The following is a 17,383-nucleotide window of genomic DNA, read 5'->3' as shown; positions in this document are numbered from 1 at the left end:
GATACAACTACCAACTGTCATTGCAAAGTCTGTGCAGATGCAGAGTTAGCTTGGTCTGACTGTAGGAACAGGAAACAGGAGAAACAATAACACATTGGCGTTTGTAGACAAGTAGTTTACTTGTGTAAAATAATGGTACACATAAAATAAACAATTGCTGAGTGATAACATGTGAATACAATTTCAATAAGTAATTGTGCCAAAAATTTACTAAGTTAGGGTGGTAGGTATTCCAATGTGTATTGCGTCTCACATTTTGCTTTAATGACAGAGTGAGACGCACTGACATTGGACAAAGAAATTGGACAGGTGGAATACCACCTAGGTACATAGACTACATAGCAGTGTTGGCCGAACGTTAATTGCAATTGACCATTAACCAGTACAAATTGAACCGAAAACGGTAACGGACGGTTACAGTTGACGGTTCAACTTGTACTGGTTAATGGTCAAGAATTTTCAATTGCATTAACGTTTCGGCCAACACTGCTACATAGGTACCATCAGCATTAAATATACATTGACAGCCGAAGTGACAGCCAAATCAATCACAATATGGATATGATATTTGATGCTGACTGTACCGAAATTTCGCTCAACTCAGGCAGCTGTTAAAAAGTTTGGCTAAATACGTGCGGCTGGTTTATATTATGTTCAGCAAAATACGTTATTTTCTTTGCGCCAAAGGTCCACTACAATTAACTGGAGCCATCAGTTTTGGATCTATTTCCTTTAGTGTTTTAATTGTATTATTACGTATACCTGTAAAGAAATAATAATTGCCTAAGTATACTGGGTCAAGCAGATCTTGTCAGTAGAAAAAGGCGGCAAATTTGAAAAATGTAGGCGCGAAAGGATATCGTCCCATAGAAAATTTGAATTTCGCGCCTTTTTCTACTGACAAGATTTGCTTGACCATCTATATTTAGTTTTCTGCTGTAGGCTTGCGCTGCGACAGTAAGTACTTTGCGCTCGAGCAAGCTTAGATAGATAATCTTGTATGTAATAGATAAATAATCACTATATGTATGCCTTTAGGATTTGAGGAGTTCCCTCGATTCCTCATTGATCCCATCATCAGAACTGGGTTCTGATAAAAACTGGACTAATCTGTTTACATTTGCATACTTATATCATACAATCAAAAAAAAAGAAACAGTGCAGAAATCTGGACGACGTTTTGAAAATTAGAAATAAACTTTTATGTTATATCAAAAAAAGGATTTTCAAAATCGGTCCAGTAATGACGGCGATATGGAGTAACAAACATTAAAAAAAACATACAACCGAATTGATAACCTCCTCCTTTTGAGATATGGAAGTCGGTTAGAAATTAAGATAAATTATCCAATCATTTCAACTCTCCTGAAATGACCTATAGGTAGGTCTAAACCACAGTATAAACTGACTAAGCTTACCTACCTAGAATTGGTAAATAAGTGTAATCGTGGCGGTGACTTCCATGTTGACACATCACGCAGTTTGCTTTAAGACGAAACAGGAGCTGAGTTTTAAATATTTTAGGTAAATATACCCGTCTCGCTAACGGAAGCGGCACCTAAAAGTAGTGCGATAAGGACAAGGCGAAAAATCCTGCGTACAAATCTCAAAAATCGAGGTTTCGTACTCCTCTGTTTCCTCCTCCAAAACTTAACCAATCGTAACCAAATTTGGAAATCTAAATGATTATGAAATTATCTGTGTCGGACCGTTTTGCTTTTTTGGCTAATTGATATCAGTTTTGAATGCCACGCCTCTCATTGCGGCATAGTCAATTAGGCCATTTTGGCCATTTTTGAAGGGCTCTAGCGCCTTAAAAAACAAAAATATCAAAAAAAGCAAAACGGTCCGACACAGATATTGACAATATTAATCTGTGTTGAAAAAATCATTGCTCTAGCTTCAAAAACCACGGAGGAAAACGAGGAGTACGTTCGTATGGAGAAATGACCACTCCCGTTGGCTCTTAAGCGCCTAGCTAATACTTTAGCTAAATCTATGTATTAACCTGTCTAAATACCTATACTGCACAAAACTTTTACGCTACCTGTTTCAGAATCACATTCCTCGAAATGGCGCGGTTTGTCTAAATCTTTCATTGTGTGTTTTAACAGTGATTCCTCCAGTTGAGTATACACTGCAAAATTAAATTGTTATTGTTATAATAATATACTGTTTCTGGTAATAGGCTACGCAGATTTACGGCGTCAACCGGAGACCAAGGTCTTACTGGCTATTCGCGGCTCCATGCCGATCCACGGCCCGTGCAAGACTGCGGACGCCGTGGGCCGTGCCTGCGCGTTCGGCTCCAACAGTGTTGTCACTAGGCCCAAACACTGTTTCGACAGCATAGTAACTACCTTCGATCGAAACCGCCACTTGCGCTGTATCTTGGAACAAAATACGTAATAATCAGGCTCATATTATAGTTAATACTAAGTACTATTAGAAGTATTAGAACCAATTAAATTATTTTCAGAAAATATTTTAATTTGTTTTTATTTCAGTTTATATATTAATACTAAGAACCTATACATATACGGTGTGTATTACATAACGAGTGTCCGAAACCTTTTTGCTGAACATACATGGAGGTCAAATCGGAGCTCATCGTCTGCATCATTGGCGAAGAGCGGTTCGCACTACGTCCGATCCGAATACGATCCGAACCCGTGAAAATATGGTCCGTAGTAGCCGTAAATCTATTCCTATGGTAAGTTACGCACTAGATCCGATCTCCGTCATCCGATTTATTTCCGTCATTCAACGTGTGCTGTGCGTAACTTACCATAGAAATAGTTCTACGGCTACTACGGACCATATTTTCACGGGTTCGGATCGGATTCGGATCGGACGTAGTGCGAAACCGCTCTAAGTCTGGGAGCCGATTTTTGAATTTCGACCGCTCGATTTCGTGTATTTTGTTCAATAATATCTCCACTACTAGGCATTTCAATTCTACAAATAGAATTGAAAACGAGTGGTCGATACCACTCGATTCCAAATGTATATCGCTCGTATTTCAAAAATTAGCTTTTCTCCGTTTTCCACCGATTTTCGAGTGACGAAATCGAGCGATCGAAATTCAAAAATCGCCCCCCTGACCCGAAACCGACCGAAATATAACCGCGAAAAACGTAGTTCGTAAATTTCGAGCAACTATCTCTGTCACTCTAATTACGCCAACATTAAAGTAAAAGAGGAAGATGCCTGAAATTAATGAACTTCGGTGTTCGCGGTAGGCCCTCTGAACGAAACACCCCGTCTGTATATGTTGCAGTAAGATAGATAAAACCCTAGGGATATAATTATATGACGTAACATAGTTATATGAAAGCGATTCATTACTATCTTACTAGGTATATAACTATAATACGTCTTTAGTTTAGTGATATAGTTATATTACTGGATTAAGTTTAGTGAAATAATAATAGGTAGTAGTGCAGCGGTGCGGCGGAGGTATAGTTATATCCCTAGGGATATAGTTATATGCCGTATAGTACCTACGTATTATAATCATATATATTCCTAGTAAGATAGTAATTGTAGGTATTAGGAGTGCGGCAGTGCGGCGGAGGTTTAGTTATATCCCTAGGGATATAGTTATATGCCGTATTATAATCATATTCTGAAAGATTGGTAACGGTCGTTTCTCAAAAAGTTGGCACCGCCAGGTTAAAATTTATGTTTTTCAAAAATTTTGCATTTTCGCATTTTTTTTATTGGGATCGTTAAAAGGCAACTTAAACTATTAGAAAATGTGGAAGGGAAGCAATTCCTTCAATTAGTGTAGAAGATATAGGCGTTTGAAATTCAGGTGAATATATGATATCAAGGACAGGTGAAAGATATTTTGTCTCCAGGTTATCGATAGTAGAAGCAGGTTATCGAGAAATAAGTACAAATTTCAATGAAAATATTGACAGGTTATCGAGAGGCGTCATTAACCTGTGTCCGTTGCCGTTAACCTGGTTTCTTGTCATCATTCACCTGAAATGAGTGTCATCCACCCGTCCACCACATCATTTTCAATGTCTTGTAAAAATAATCGAAAAATGTGTCATTTTCTATAAAAAGGGACCTTATTGTCCACTACGATGATTAAAATTTTGGATTCTGACCCACCTCACCTTCGATTCGATTCCCAATTGAACAACAAGTTTCTGTGAATAAGTAAACATTCAATCTTGCTGTCACCCTGGCAGTACCTAGTGGAACTCAGGTTTGGTGCAACATAGGCACATGCAGTTTTGGTCATCCAACTCGTCTTGGTGAGCACTTGGAAGAGCAGAACTCAAGATAGAGCTGATGCTGGACCATCGCAGTACCTAGTAGAACTCAGGTTTGGTGCAACATAGGCACACGCTGTTTTGGTCATCCAACACGTCTTGATGATCACTTGGAAGAGCAGTACCCAAGATAGAGCTGATGCTGAATCCTCGCAGTACCTAGTGGAACTCAGGTTTGGGGCAACACAGACACACGCTGTTTTGGTCATCCAACACATCTTGATGAGCACTTGGAAGAGCAGTACCCAAGATAGAGCTGATGCTGAACCCTCGCAGTACCTACTGGAACTCAGGTTTGATGCAACATAGACACACGCTGTTTTGGTCATTCGACACGTCTTGATGAGGACTTGGGAGGGCAGTACCCAAGATAGAGCTTATGCTGAACCCTCGCAGCACCTAGTGGAACTCAGGTTTGGTGCAATAGAGACACACGCTGTTTTGATCATTCGACACGTCTTGATGAGCACTTGGGGGAGCAGTACCCAAGATAGAGCTGATGATGAACCCTCGCAGTACCTACTGGAACTCAGGTTTGATGCAACATAGACACATGCTGTTTTGGTCATTCGACACGTCTTGATGAGCACTTGGGAGAGCAGTACCCAAGATAGAGCTGATGCTGAACCCTCGCAGTACCTACTGGAACTCAGGTTTGATGCAACATAGACACACGCTGTTTTGGTCATTCGACACGTCTTGATGAGGACTTGGGAGGGCAGTACCCAAGATAGACCTGATGCTGAACCCTCGCAGCACCTAGTGGAACTCAGGTTTTGTGCAACATAGACACACGCTGTTTTGGCCATCTAACACGTCTTGATGAGCACTTGGAAAAGTGGTACCCAAGATAGAGCTGATGCTGAACCCTCCCTGTACCTAGTGGAACTCAGGTTTGGTGCAACATAGACACACGCTGTTTTGGTCATTCGACACGTCTTGATGAGCACTTGGGAGAGCAGTACCCAAGATAGAGCTGATGATGAACCCTCGCATTACCTACTGGAACTCAGGTTTGATGCAACATAGACACATGTTGTTTTGGTCACCCGACACGTCTTGATGAGGACTTGGGAGGGCAGTACCCAAGATAGACCTGATGCTGAACCCTCGCAGCACCTAGTGCAACTCAGGTTTTGTGCAACATAGACACACGCTGTTTTGGCCATCCAACACGTCTTGATGAGCACTTGGAAAAGTGGTACCCAAGATAGAGCTGATGCTGAACCCTTGCAGTACCTAGTGGAACTCAGGTTTGGTGCAACATAGACACACGCTGTTTTGGTCATTCGACACGTCTTGATGAGCACTTGGGAGAGCAGTACCCAAGATAGAGCTGATGATGAACCCTCGCATTACCTACTGGAACTCAGGTTTGATGCAACATAGACACATGTTGTTTTGGTCATCCGACACGTCTTGATGAGCACTTGGGAGAGCAGAACCCAAGATAGAGCTGATGATGAACCCTCGCAGTACCTAGTGGAACTCAGGTTTAGTGCAACATAGGCACACGCTGTTTTGGTCATCCAACACGTCTTAACGAGCACTTGGGAGCGCAGTACCCAAGATAGAGCTGATGCTGAACCCTCGTAGTACGAGTGGAATAGACTTGGTTCATCATAGGCATACGCTGTTTTGATCATCCACCACGTGCTGGGAGAGCAGTAGGTACCCTAGATAGAGAAATTGCCAAATCGCCAAACGTGAACTATGCGTCGTTGAAGAGTTCCGTTCTGATCTTCATCAGCAGTTCCACTTCATCAAATGTCACTTTTGTGAATGTATATGCTTGATTTGTAAATAAAAACACAAAAATCACTATATGTATGCCTTTAAGATTTGAGGAGTTCCCTCTATTCTTCATGGATCCCATCATCAGAACTGGGTTTTGACAAAAACGCGACCAATCTGTATGCATATACGTATGTACGTACGTACGTATGTAATCAAAAAAAGAATTTTCAAAATCGGTCAGGTAAACAAACGTTAAGCATTGAGGTTTCAGATTATCATCATCATTCGCTTGCCCTTGCCCCATACATTTGGGGTCGACGCAGCATGTCTTTTTCTTTTCATCCATACCTCTCTCTCTCGCCCATCATCTCATCACACAATAAACAAAATGAGCATGTTTTCACCTTTTTACAAAACTTTTCCCGTGGGACGTCACAAATCTACTTACGATATTAGTGTAACATTTTTTTTTTCATAAGAAAACCCAGGGAGGAAAATGGGGTCTACGTTTGTATGGAGAAACAGTTGTCCACTAACGACTTAATAAACATAATCACTGTTTGAGTATATGTAACGTGGATTTTAAATAGTTATCGTTCACCTGTCATATGGCAGGAGAATGACGCTTCATTCACCTGCCAGTGCATCATTCACCTGACTTTTTTGGACAGGTTAACGAGACTTAAGACAAAAGTACACAAATTTGAATAATATGCAGCTTTAACCGACAGGATAGTTTTTATTCCTAAATTAACACACAAAAGCGATATAACCCCTATATAATTATATAGTTACGAGTATTAGTTATGGTATCAGTGACATTAACCTGTCGCAAAATCTCATCCACCTGGCAGTTTTAGACAGGTGGACGATATGCAGGTGATGGGGAAAATGGCAGTTATATCGTGAATATACAAAATGTATTAGCTTGATGAACTCCATACTTAGGAATATAAAACTAAACTATTGATTACGTTACATATCTTAATAGTAATGCGATAGGTTACACAATTAGCAAGATATCGACGCCAGGATAAAGAGTACTTATCCATTACAAACTCCAATTTCCGATACTTTGTCGTTTGTGTTTTATTTGCGAAGCACAATAACCACGTCTTCGTCCTACCAGGTGATAGCTGACGAGTGACGGCTTCGGCTCATGCGGAGTGAGACGGGATAGGTGCGCTGGGGGTTATACAATCGTCGTGAACGTGACGCGCCAGGTGAATGTTAAGAATTGCCTTGGACAAACTTTGAAGCCGAATAACTTAAAATATAAGTATAATATTGTTATGCGGTAGTAATACTTTAAAAGTTAAGGATATATGTTAATAAAATACGGTAATGACGTTAAATTAAGTTAATAATTTGTGTGGTTTTCATAGCTCGGAACATCAGTACCTCGCGTTGGGACACGGCAGGTTAACGGATAAACGTAGTTACAATATTTTTTTTTGTAATCAATTTTTATTAAATCTTTTTCAAAGTATTAGGCCTCTGTGTAAAAAGTCTCTCTAAATATGTGTTAATATTTTATATATAAAAATTATACATAATGAAAAAAAAGTTCTAACGTAAACCTATTTACAGGTGGCGGTGCCAACTTTTTGAGAAATGACCTAACCCAGAAATGCAATACAGCTAACAAACATTACTTTGAATGATCCTATACCAAATGAAGAGTTGTCGCTGAGAGAAATATGCCTACAATTATCGCCATTTGGTGGCTAAGGTTAATTCAAATGTTCCTGTAAAAAATCAAATACACAGACACACACAATTTTATGTATCTTAATATTAATATATTTTCATGCTGCTATTTTTAAGGGTTGCGATGAAAATAGCTGTCACTCAGTAGAAATCTCGCGCCAGCTTTCGTGAATCGACCTGTACTTTTACGTAATATTGCTAAAAACTATTACAACTAATTGCAATATTACTATCTTACTAGGAATATGATTATAATACGTATTATACGGCACATAACTATATCCCTAGGGATATAACTATACCTCCGCCGCACCGCTGCACTAACTACCTATTATTATTTCACTAAACTTAATCCAGTAATGTAACTATATCACTAAACTAAAGACGTATTATAGTTATATACCTAGTAAGATAGTAATGAATCGCTTTCATATAACTATGTTACGTCATATAATTATATCCCTAGGGTTATAACTATATAACGGCTTTATCTATCTTACTGCGACATATATATAATACAGTAATTTTATACATTTCGCGTTTGCGTTAAATCCGGTAGTTCTGATTTTTTGCAGACGTGTTTATGATGTTGGCCCAATGAATAATACAAGTTTGTGACTTCGAGCGCCGAACGCAACTTTGTCAAATATCGAAAAACCCGCGATAATTTCGGTTTTCTTCTACGTTTGGGCGATTATAACCCTAAAGGACATGTTTTTGATAGTGCCTTCTCAGGAAGTTTTTAAAGTGGACTAAATTTGCTACAATACGAGACTAGAATTATCTCTGTACATCTAGTAGTTTCCGAAATAAAACCTTTCAAAATTTATATTTTTTTGAAATTGTATTCTTAGGGTAAGTGCAGTGTGTATGCACTTTTGTCTCAGGCGATACAGCTTGGCACGATTGTTCCTAAGGTCAAACAAAGATGATTTGGCCAGGTAGCTTGAGATCATACCGTGCCTACCCCCCAAAAAGGGAGGCGCAAGGGTCGGATCACCAGGTCCAATCTATGCTATATATTTCTTCCTGCTCTTAGCAACTAGGGCAAGTAATATATCATTTTCATATAATTTAGGGATTCCTTATTCTATAAAGTATCACTAGATTCAAAGCAGGCAGTCATACATTTTTATGAAAAAATATGTAGCGGATTAATTGACGATTTCTACAGAAATGTAATTATGGCCAAAGTCAAAGGTTAAAAATGTAAAAAAAACCACTTAACTTGGCGTTTTAAAAGTATGAATATAATGTGCTCGTCCTAAAATTATATGAAAATGATATATAACTTGCCCTAGTTGCTAAGAGCAGAAAGAAATATAGCATAGATTGCACCTGGGGAGCCGACCACTTGCCCCCCCCCCCCCCCCCCTATTTGGGGGGTTAGGCACTTACTTACCCTACGAATACAATTTCAACAAATTATAAATTTTGAAAGGTTTTATTTCGGTAACTACTAGATGTACAGAGACAATTCTAGTCTCGCATTGTAGCAAATTTAGTCCACTTTAAAAACGTCCTGAGAAGGCATGCACTATCAAAAATTAGTGCTTTAGGGTTATAATCGCCCAAAATTAAAAGAAAACCGAAATTTTCGCGGTTTTTTTTTTGGATATTTGACAAAGTTGCGTTCGGCGCTCGAAGTCACAAACTTCTATTATTCATTGGGCCAACATCATAAACACGTCTGCAAAAAATCAGAACTACCGGATTTAACGCAAACTCGAAATGTATAAAATTACATACTGTATTAATTGATTTTGACATGATTGTGAACTTCTGTATTTTAATATAGGTAAATAATTTGTCGTGTATTAAAGTGACGTACCTGCTTGTCGTATAATACCCGCACCGAAGTATCGTTAAACGGCAGGGCTTTATTAAGCATAGCGTATAGAATAACTCCCATGGACCACAAATCGCAACTTTTAGGCGCATATGGCACACCCTTCAGTATCTCTGGGGCCGCGTACAAGAGAGACCCACAATATGTGTTTGACAGATCATCGTTGGGCCCACCGTCACTCATTGGCCGCACGAAACCAAAATCTGTTAATTTCACATTGAAATTTGCTGAGATGAGGACGTTTTCGCACTTAAGGTCTCTGTGCGCGATATTGAGGGCATGCAGGTATTCTAGGGCGCACATCAGTTGCCGCAACCAAACTCTGCACTGTGCTTCACACAGGGGGCCTTTCCTTGATATGTAATGTAGGAGATCACCGTTCTCGCTTAGCCGCATGAATATGAAGTACTTGGCGAAGCGTTGGTAGATGTTGGTGACGTGTATGATGTGGGGATGGTTGACGCGGGCGAGAACGTCCAGCTCACGCGGCAGGAACTTGTACAGGTAGACACGGGGAGTGTTGGATGTATCGATCACTTTACAGGCTAGATCGATGGTGTGGGTTTCGTCAACAATGTATATTGCTCTGTAAACCTAACCAAACAATAATATTCTTAGTGGGTACTAAGAAACGCCAGTTATGTCTGAAAAACATTACAAGTTGGATTTAAGCGCGCGGTTGTTTTTAACTTTTTATACGGTAAATGCAGCAGTAACCGCACGTGAGATGAAACTCAGTGCGTCAAACGCACATAAAAAATATATGCATGCGTCTAATGCTGCGATTACCGCACAAAACAACCGAGCGTTTTAGAAAGCCTTTAAGTTGGTACATACACTGAGTAGTGTGCATACGCAGAAGTCATATGGGCATATATATCATTTACCAACCCTAGCCAGATGAGGAATTAGGAGCCTTCGTGCGTGGTAGGTGCCTATTCTAAACGTATGAGTCTTCCATATAGCAAGAAAGCGTCAATATGTTTTGTGATTCGGGATATGGCCGTACATGGCTTCTGGTGTCAATATTTCTCCAGGTGCTTTTAGGTAGGACGGTTGGCGCTAAATGGTGAGTGTGGTCGTTACCGCACTGACTTTGAAATGTGAAAGTCCTACAAATACTAATAGAGCTTAAAATCCCAGACAAGTCGTACTTTAGCATAAGATCCTTCACCGATTATATTTTCCATTACGAACTTCTTTTCACGCAGCGCAGCGCAGACTGACGGTGACTCCATTCATGTTTTAATTTTAGCAAAGCATGTTGCGTTAAACACTACTACAAACACGCTAAGCAGTTGCTTAGCGTGTTTCCATTTTTACTTTTCTGTGTAAATAAGATCATTAAAGACATACATAATTCATGTAAATATGAATGTAAATAATGGAAATGTCATTACTGTCATGGTTTGATAGACAGGGACAAAGAGTAAAGTATGACATTGACAGGAATACAATATGAAAGTGACATGTCGCACCAAGAAAAGGAAATAGTTAATTGTACAACAAGAGATCAAAGTTTGATATTTCTTCGAGTGCTTATTTTGAGTCCCGTGCAAGCGAAAGATTCTATAATAGATTCACGAGCGTAGCGAGTGAATCTAATTTAGAATCTTGAGCGTAGTAAGGGACTCAAAAGCGCACGAGATGTAAATAACTTTGATCTCGTGTAGTACACAAAATTTTTCACCTGAGCAGTGAGAACATACCTACTAGACAACTTGAAAAATGTAATCCTTCTTCGTCACTTAATACCTGCACTCATGTTTTTCTTAAGATATACTAACAATTAAGTTTAATAATTACCACAATCGAACACAAAAACAAAACGTAATAATTCATTTCAGTAAAATAATATGGAAATAACGAACATCAACTGACACTTCAATCGACAGCTTTTTTTTGTAAAAAAAAAACTTCGTAAGATACGGTCCGAATTGCGGATATGTACTATTTGTCAACTGTAGTAGTAAGTCTTAAAAGTAGAATAATTAATTTTGCGTGATAATCTGTGTATTTTTTGAATTCATTATTTTAATTGTACAGTTAAATAGGTACCTAAAATATACTTAGTGTTTTTATCAGTTTTTATCAAATCTTAAATTTTATTTTTATTAATTAATTATTAAGAATTCACACTTGTACGTGGTTTGGAACGATGCGTTCTGACGTTTTTCGGGAGTCTATTATATACCGTCAATATACCGTTGAATGTCGTTTGAACTTTTTTTTGTCTGTTTCTTTTTGCTAACAGTGTGAAAGGGACAGAGATAATAGAACCCAAGTATTTCGAACTTGTATTAGACCCCGCATGTTGAAATGAAATTTGACTATAAAGGTCACTTGAATGTCATTTTGTCTCACTCAGTGAGCAAAATCACATTTTGCTCACTGTTTTTAAGAAGCAAAGTACCTTTGTTCGAGCTGCTGAGGTGAAAAACTCATTTATTGTATAATATGTCATGATTATATATGTGGCGTTATCTATGAAAAGGGACCTAATTGTCGATGGCGCTTAGGCCATTATGAACTATGCTCCGATATAAATACAATGCCGCGCGACGCGGTACGGCGTAAGGGCCATCGACAATAAGGTCCCTTTTCATAGATAATGCCCCATATATGCTCTTTGTAATAAGTGTTATAAAATGGATACAAAACTAAAATTAACTACAACTAAAAACTTAAAAATTAAAAATACTTATCAAAATTTTGCGCCCTTGGTAAGGTGCCCATCACGCAGGCAGCGTTCCCGCGCTGGATTGCTATGGCCAATCTTTGCGCGAGAAAGCTGCCCGCGCGAGGATCACCTGTGGCCTGCCTTAGGCGTTTGCTGTGCTCCTTGTGGAGCCCCCGAGCCCCCCTACCCCACGGACCTAGTGTCTCGACACCGAAGGCTACAAATTCGTAGTGTGCGCCGGTAGGGCTTGCAAATATTCGAAACTTTCAAGTATTCGAATATTCGACTTTTTCTGACGGGATATTCGAATATTCGTGTAATTATTCGAATATTTAAAAAAAATAAGAAAAGGAACGAAAATCGGTTTATTATCGTTTTATTCAAAAGCTTTTTTCACATATTGCTAAAATTAATAATATTTTGCAGAAACTTCCACTTAATCGACTAGATTTTGTCATCCTACTCTGAGATGCCCACGTTTATAAAAGCAAGTAAAACGCAAAAATTAGACGTTTTCAATATTTCTAGATAAATCTTTTTATTATAAATGCGTCGTTGCGTGAATTGAATTAATATAACTTTAACCATCCAAACACGTATGTAAGAGAGAAAACATTTTAGTAGATAATCACTAATCATTTTCTGATTTAAATTAACTTCTAGTCGTTAAGGGGCCTGTAAAATGGCCTTTAATTCAATTGTATTTTGAATCTTTATTGACTTTATTTGTCTTGGCAAGTTTAGTTTTGATTCCTAATGGTCAGCTATTATATAAGTTATATAATTGGTATTGGAATATTTAAGGGAAAAAGTTGGCTGACTACGGGCTGGATTATTCGTTAGCTAAAGGTGCATGGTTAGATTACCAAGTTCGGTAGGTTTGGTATGATCAAATTTGTGAATTGCGATAAAGGGCAAGGTTTAGACTTCGAATATTCGCTTAAGGTACGCTTGTACTCAATAAACAGAATGACCCTTTATCTTAAAACTTACGTAACGTTATGTTGAATTATCGAGAAGATGGAATTGCATTTGTAGTGGTTGTATGCTGATAGTACAAGAAAATAGAAAATTCAAATATAGAATGCCTGTAAACAAGCAATACTACTACATATGCAATTCCACGCTCTCGATGATTCAACTATACTTGTACCTAGAAAAAGCATTAGCCGCACCGTAATAAAACATATTTTTAGTTTTCGTTTTCTTTGAAGTTGAGTTAGGTTTAACTGTATTCACGAAGCCTACTCGTATTGAGAGGAATACAGTAAAAACATTATTTCCTTCGTATATGGGTACCTACCGTTCCTCATTCACTGTTAATACCCGGCAAACACACACAGAAACTGTAACTATAGCGGATGAAAATAGATTTTACCTAGTAATAAAAAATATTCGAATATTCGAAACCTGAACGGCCGAATATTCGAATATCAAAACAGGTCGAATATTCGACATATTCGAATTGCAAGCCCTAGCGCCGAGACAACTATATTATTTATTCACCTTGGAACGTTCTCGAACGTCAGCCGCCGCCCCGGCCTGTTTACTGGTGGCTGAAATGTAGGACGCCGCCAGCGTATCTGCGCAGGTGGCGTCCCACACCAGCGCGCGGCCCAACCGCCAGGGCATAAACGTCATTCCGTCGGGGCATTTGCCGTCATCCCTTGCGATCTGGGGCTCCAGAGCCGCAGGGACGTCGGCGCTGACGAGCGCTCTCCTCAAGGATGTCGTTGAGCGCGGCATGACGGGATAGGCGGCCGGCGCCCGAGAAAAGTCTGCAGCGGATTTGATAGCCCACGCAGTGTAAGTGTTATTTATACGTCATAATTTCATAGAAGTTTGACGTTTAAAATGACACTTGCACTGCGTGGGATATCAAAATCGCTGCAGACTTTTCACGATCTGACTCTACCTACAAGTAAAAGAAATATCGAAATAACTACGGTAAATTATAGTGTAGATCAAGGCAAAGAGTAGTATAATATACTACATTTTTGAAAATTTTAATTTCGCGCCTTTTTCTACTGACAAGATTTGCTTGACCATCTATATGATGTACAATGCTGTCATTAAAGTCATTTAACGCAAAAATCGATCGATCGATCCCGAACAAAATCTTATTTCCTTGTACAACTTGATGTACCAAGAAAACCTTGGTTCTCTAGGTTTTTTATCCCAAAACAGTTCTGTTCCATAATTATTCGAATGAGTCTGGGCCATCTGTTCTCCTGTGACTCCTGTCCATCTGAAAAAAATCCATAGTCGAGACTCCTCTCTGTGCGAATGTGGGCAGGAGGAAGGTGACTTAAATCACATTTTTCCTGCATGCCCTTTATATAATCATTTTATTAATCATGATTATCTTTATGCGGATCTTTTTCACCTTGAAGTTTCCTTACCTACTTCTGTTGATTTGATAGCTGTTGGTCCGAAACGCGATTCGTCCTAATGAATTTAAGTACGCATTTCGCCCAACACGTTTTTCGTCCAACACGCTTTTAGGCCAACACGCTTTTCGTCCAACACGCTTTTAAGCCAACCCGCTTTACGTCCAACACGCATTACGTCCAACACACTTTACGTCCAACACGCTTTTAGCTAATCTAACAACATCTTATAGTGACCACATTAATATTAAAAATCTGTTGTGTTTAAATAAAATAGATTGACTTGGCCATGTTTCATGAAAATCTGTTTAGCCGTTTGAAGATCATCAGCTTTTTTCGTTGATGAGGGGATCTGACTACCTTCCATATGTCCTATTGATACGAAATTTGGATTTGATAGCTGTTGGTCCGAAACGCGATTCGTCCAAATGAATTTAAGTTCGCTTTTCGCCCAACACGCTTTTCGTCCAATACGCTTTTAGGCCAACACGCTTTTCGTCCAACACGCTTTTAGGCCAACACGCTTTTCGTCCAACACGCATTACGTCCAACAGACTTTACGTCCAACACGCTTTTCGTCCAACACGTTTGGATCTGATTTGTGTCATAGATAATAATTTTACCCCGAGTGTTCTTAGCCATGTTTCATGAAAATCTGTTCAGCCGTTTGAAGATCATCAGCTCTTTTCGTTGATGAGGGGATCTGACTACCTTCCATATGTCCTATTGATTCAAAATTTGGTACCGTGTTACTTCAATGATATTGAAACAACATGGTAAGGTAACCCATGACTTTAAATATGACATGTTAGAGTAAGGTTTAGATTACGAAGGTGGGTAATTAAATGGGATTAATTAGTTCCATTTCCACTGCGGCAGAAACAAAATGGACAAATAGCGACTTGGACGAATCGCGATATGGACGAACGGTGTAAATGATACTTGACGAACCACGTAGTTGACGAACTAAGATTTGGACAAATGGCGACTTGGACGAATCGCGATATGGGCGAACGGCGTAAATGATACTTGACGAACCACGTAATGGACAAATCGCTACTTGGACGAATTACAATTTGAACTAACAGCTATCAAATCGAAATTTGGTACCGTGTTACTTCAATGATATAGAAACAACATGGTAAGGTAACCCATGACTTTAAATATGACATGTTAGAGTAAGGTTTAGATTTCGAAGGTGGGTAATTAAATGGGATTAATTAGGCTCCATTTCCACTGCGGCAGAAACAAAATGGACAAATAGCGACTTGGACGAATCGCGATATGGACGAACGGTGTAAATGATACTTGACGAACCACGTAGTTGACGAACTAAGATTTGGACAAATGGCGACTTGGACGAATCACGATATGGGCGAACGGCGTAAATGATACTTGACGAACCACGTATTATGGACAAATCGCTACTTGGATGAATTACAATTTGGACTAACAGCTATCAAATCGACATTTGGTACCGTGTTACTTCAATGATATTGAAACAACATGGTAAGGTGTAAGGTAACCCATGACTTTAAATATGACATGTTAGAGTAAGGTTTAGATTTCGAAGGTGAGTAATTAAATGGGATTAATTAGGCTCCATTTCCACTGCGGCAGAAACAAAATGGACAAATGGCGACTTGGACGAATCGCGATATGGACGAACGGTGTAAATGATACTTGACGAACTAAGATTTGTACAAATGGCGACTTGGACGAATCGCGATATGGGCGAACGGCGTAAATGATACTTGACGAACCACGTAATGGACAAATCGCTACTTGGACGAATTACAATTTGGACTAACAGCTATCAAATCCTTCTGTTATACAATTGATTCAATCCAAAGACAAATTTATATTTTTAGCTCTATCTTTTTTATGTAAACTTAATAAATTGAAACTTTGATATATATACTTACCATTTTTGGAATCAGCAACTATTATTAATATCTCATTATAAGTTGTAAATTTTCGATTTAATACATATCGACATGACACTGGCTACTGTAGTAAACTCCATTATATAAAAAAAAAACAACGGGTTGCGCTCCGGGAGTGCCGACAGAAGTGAAAACTCAATGACTGGTCCAAAATGTCTGCAGCACTATGTATAATTGACCCATCCTCCTTTCTATTGAAAAACTTTAGTTCCGAAATTGCTGGCCAGTGAATTTAAATTTGTAGCGTTAATTGTTTAAAATTCGAATAGAACTTGTAAAGTTACCTTGCAGACCTCGCATCTAAATATATTTGGTCATGATATTTTGAGTTTTATTCACCAGTACTAGAGTTCACTTTTATTAGCGATTTCATCAAGATGTAGCTTTATTGAATTATATTGGAGTGAGATCCTCGTATTTCAGCCCGTACAAGATTAGAACATTGAGCTTTATTGCTTAATGTAAAAGTCCAATTTTAAATAATTAACCTGATTATGATACGTTATGACTAAAGTTCTGTGGTGAATAACATTGTCCGTCACACATAACAAAAAGTCACGCAAGCGCCCTGCGCCGCCTACATGAAACAGCAGGCTCAGGCATACATTTTCGCCGTGCGGTAGAAAGAGAGGAGAGACGCCTTACGCGTTACGCGCCTTACGCTGTCGCGAGTTTATCATTTTTTCCCCACTTCAAAAAGTGCTCAGCGCCGCTAAAGAAGTTTTCACTTCAAAAAACAACGGGTTGCACTCCGGGAGTGCCGGCAGAAGTGAAAACTAAAC

General features: G+C 39.0%; 1 protein-coding gene across 1 annotated transcript; it reads right to left on the bottom strand.

The window, feature by feature from the left end:
* Positions 1-347: 347 nt before the first annotated feature.
* On the bottom strand, positions 348-10,919 carry LOC134804106 (testis-specific serine/threonine-protein kinase 3-like). The gene is made up of 5 exons (XM_063777047.1): positions 10,740-10,919; positions 9,568-10,179; positions 2,231-2,390; positions 2,048-2,137; positions 348-762 (listed from the first exon to the last, which is right to left on the bottom strand). The coding sequence occupies exons 1-5, from the start codon at positions 10,821-10,823 to the stop codon at positions 668-670; spliced, it is 1,041 nt and encodes a 346-aa protein (XP_063633117.1). The 5' UTR covers positions 10,824-10,919; the 3' UTR covers positions 348-667.
* Between the last annotated feature and the right edge of the window lie 6,464 nt (positions 10,920-17,383).

The sequence above is a fragment of the Cydia splendana genome, chromosome Z (genome assembly GCF_910591565.1).
Source record: "Cydia splendana chromosome Z, ilCydSple1.2, whole genome shotgun sequence".
In the NCBI taxonomy this organism is placed as follows: Eukaryota; Metazoa; Arthropoda; class Insecta; order Lepidoptera; family Tortricidae; genus Cydia; species Cydia splendana.
This window is presented reverse-complemented; position numbering and strand designations above follow the sequence as displayed.

Coding starts and splice junctions, on each gene's coding strand:
- LOC134804106 (XM_063777047.1), bottom strand. CDS start 10,823: ATGGAGTCACCGTCAGTCTGCGCTGCGCTGCGTGAAAAGAAGTTCGTA. Junction 10,180..10,739: donor GTGAAGGATCTTATGCTAAA/GTACGACTTGTC, acceptor TTGTTTGGTTAG/GTTTACAGAGCAATATACAT. Junction 2,391..9,567: donor GGGTATTATACGACAAGCAG/GTACGTCACTTT, acceptor TTTTGTTCCAAG/ATACAGCGCAAGTGGCGGTT.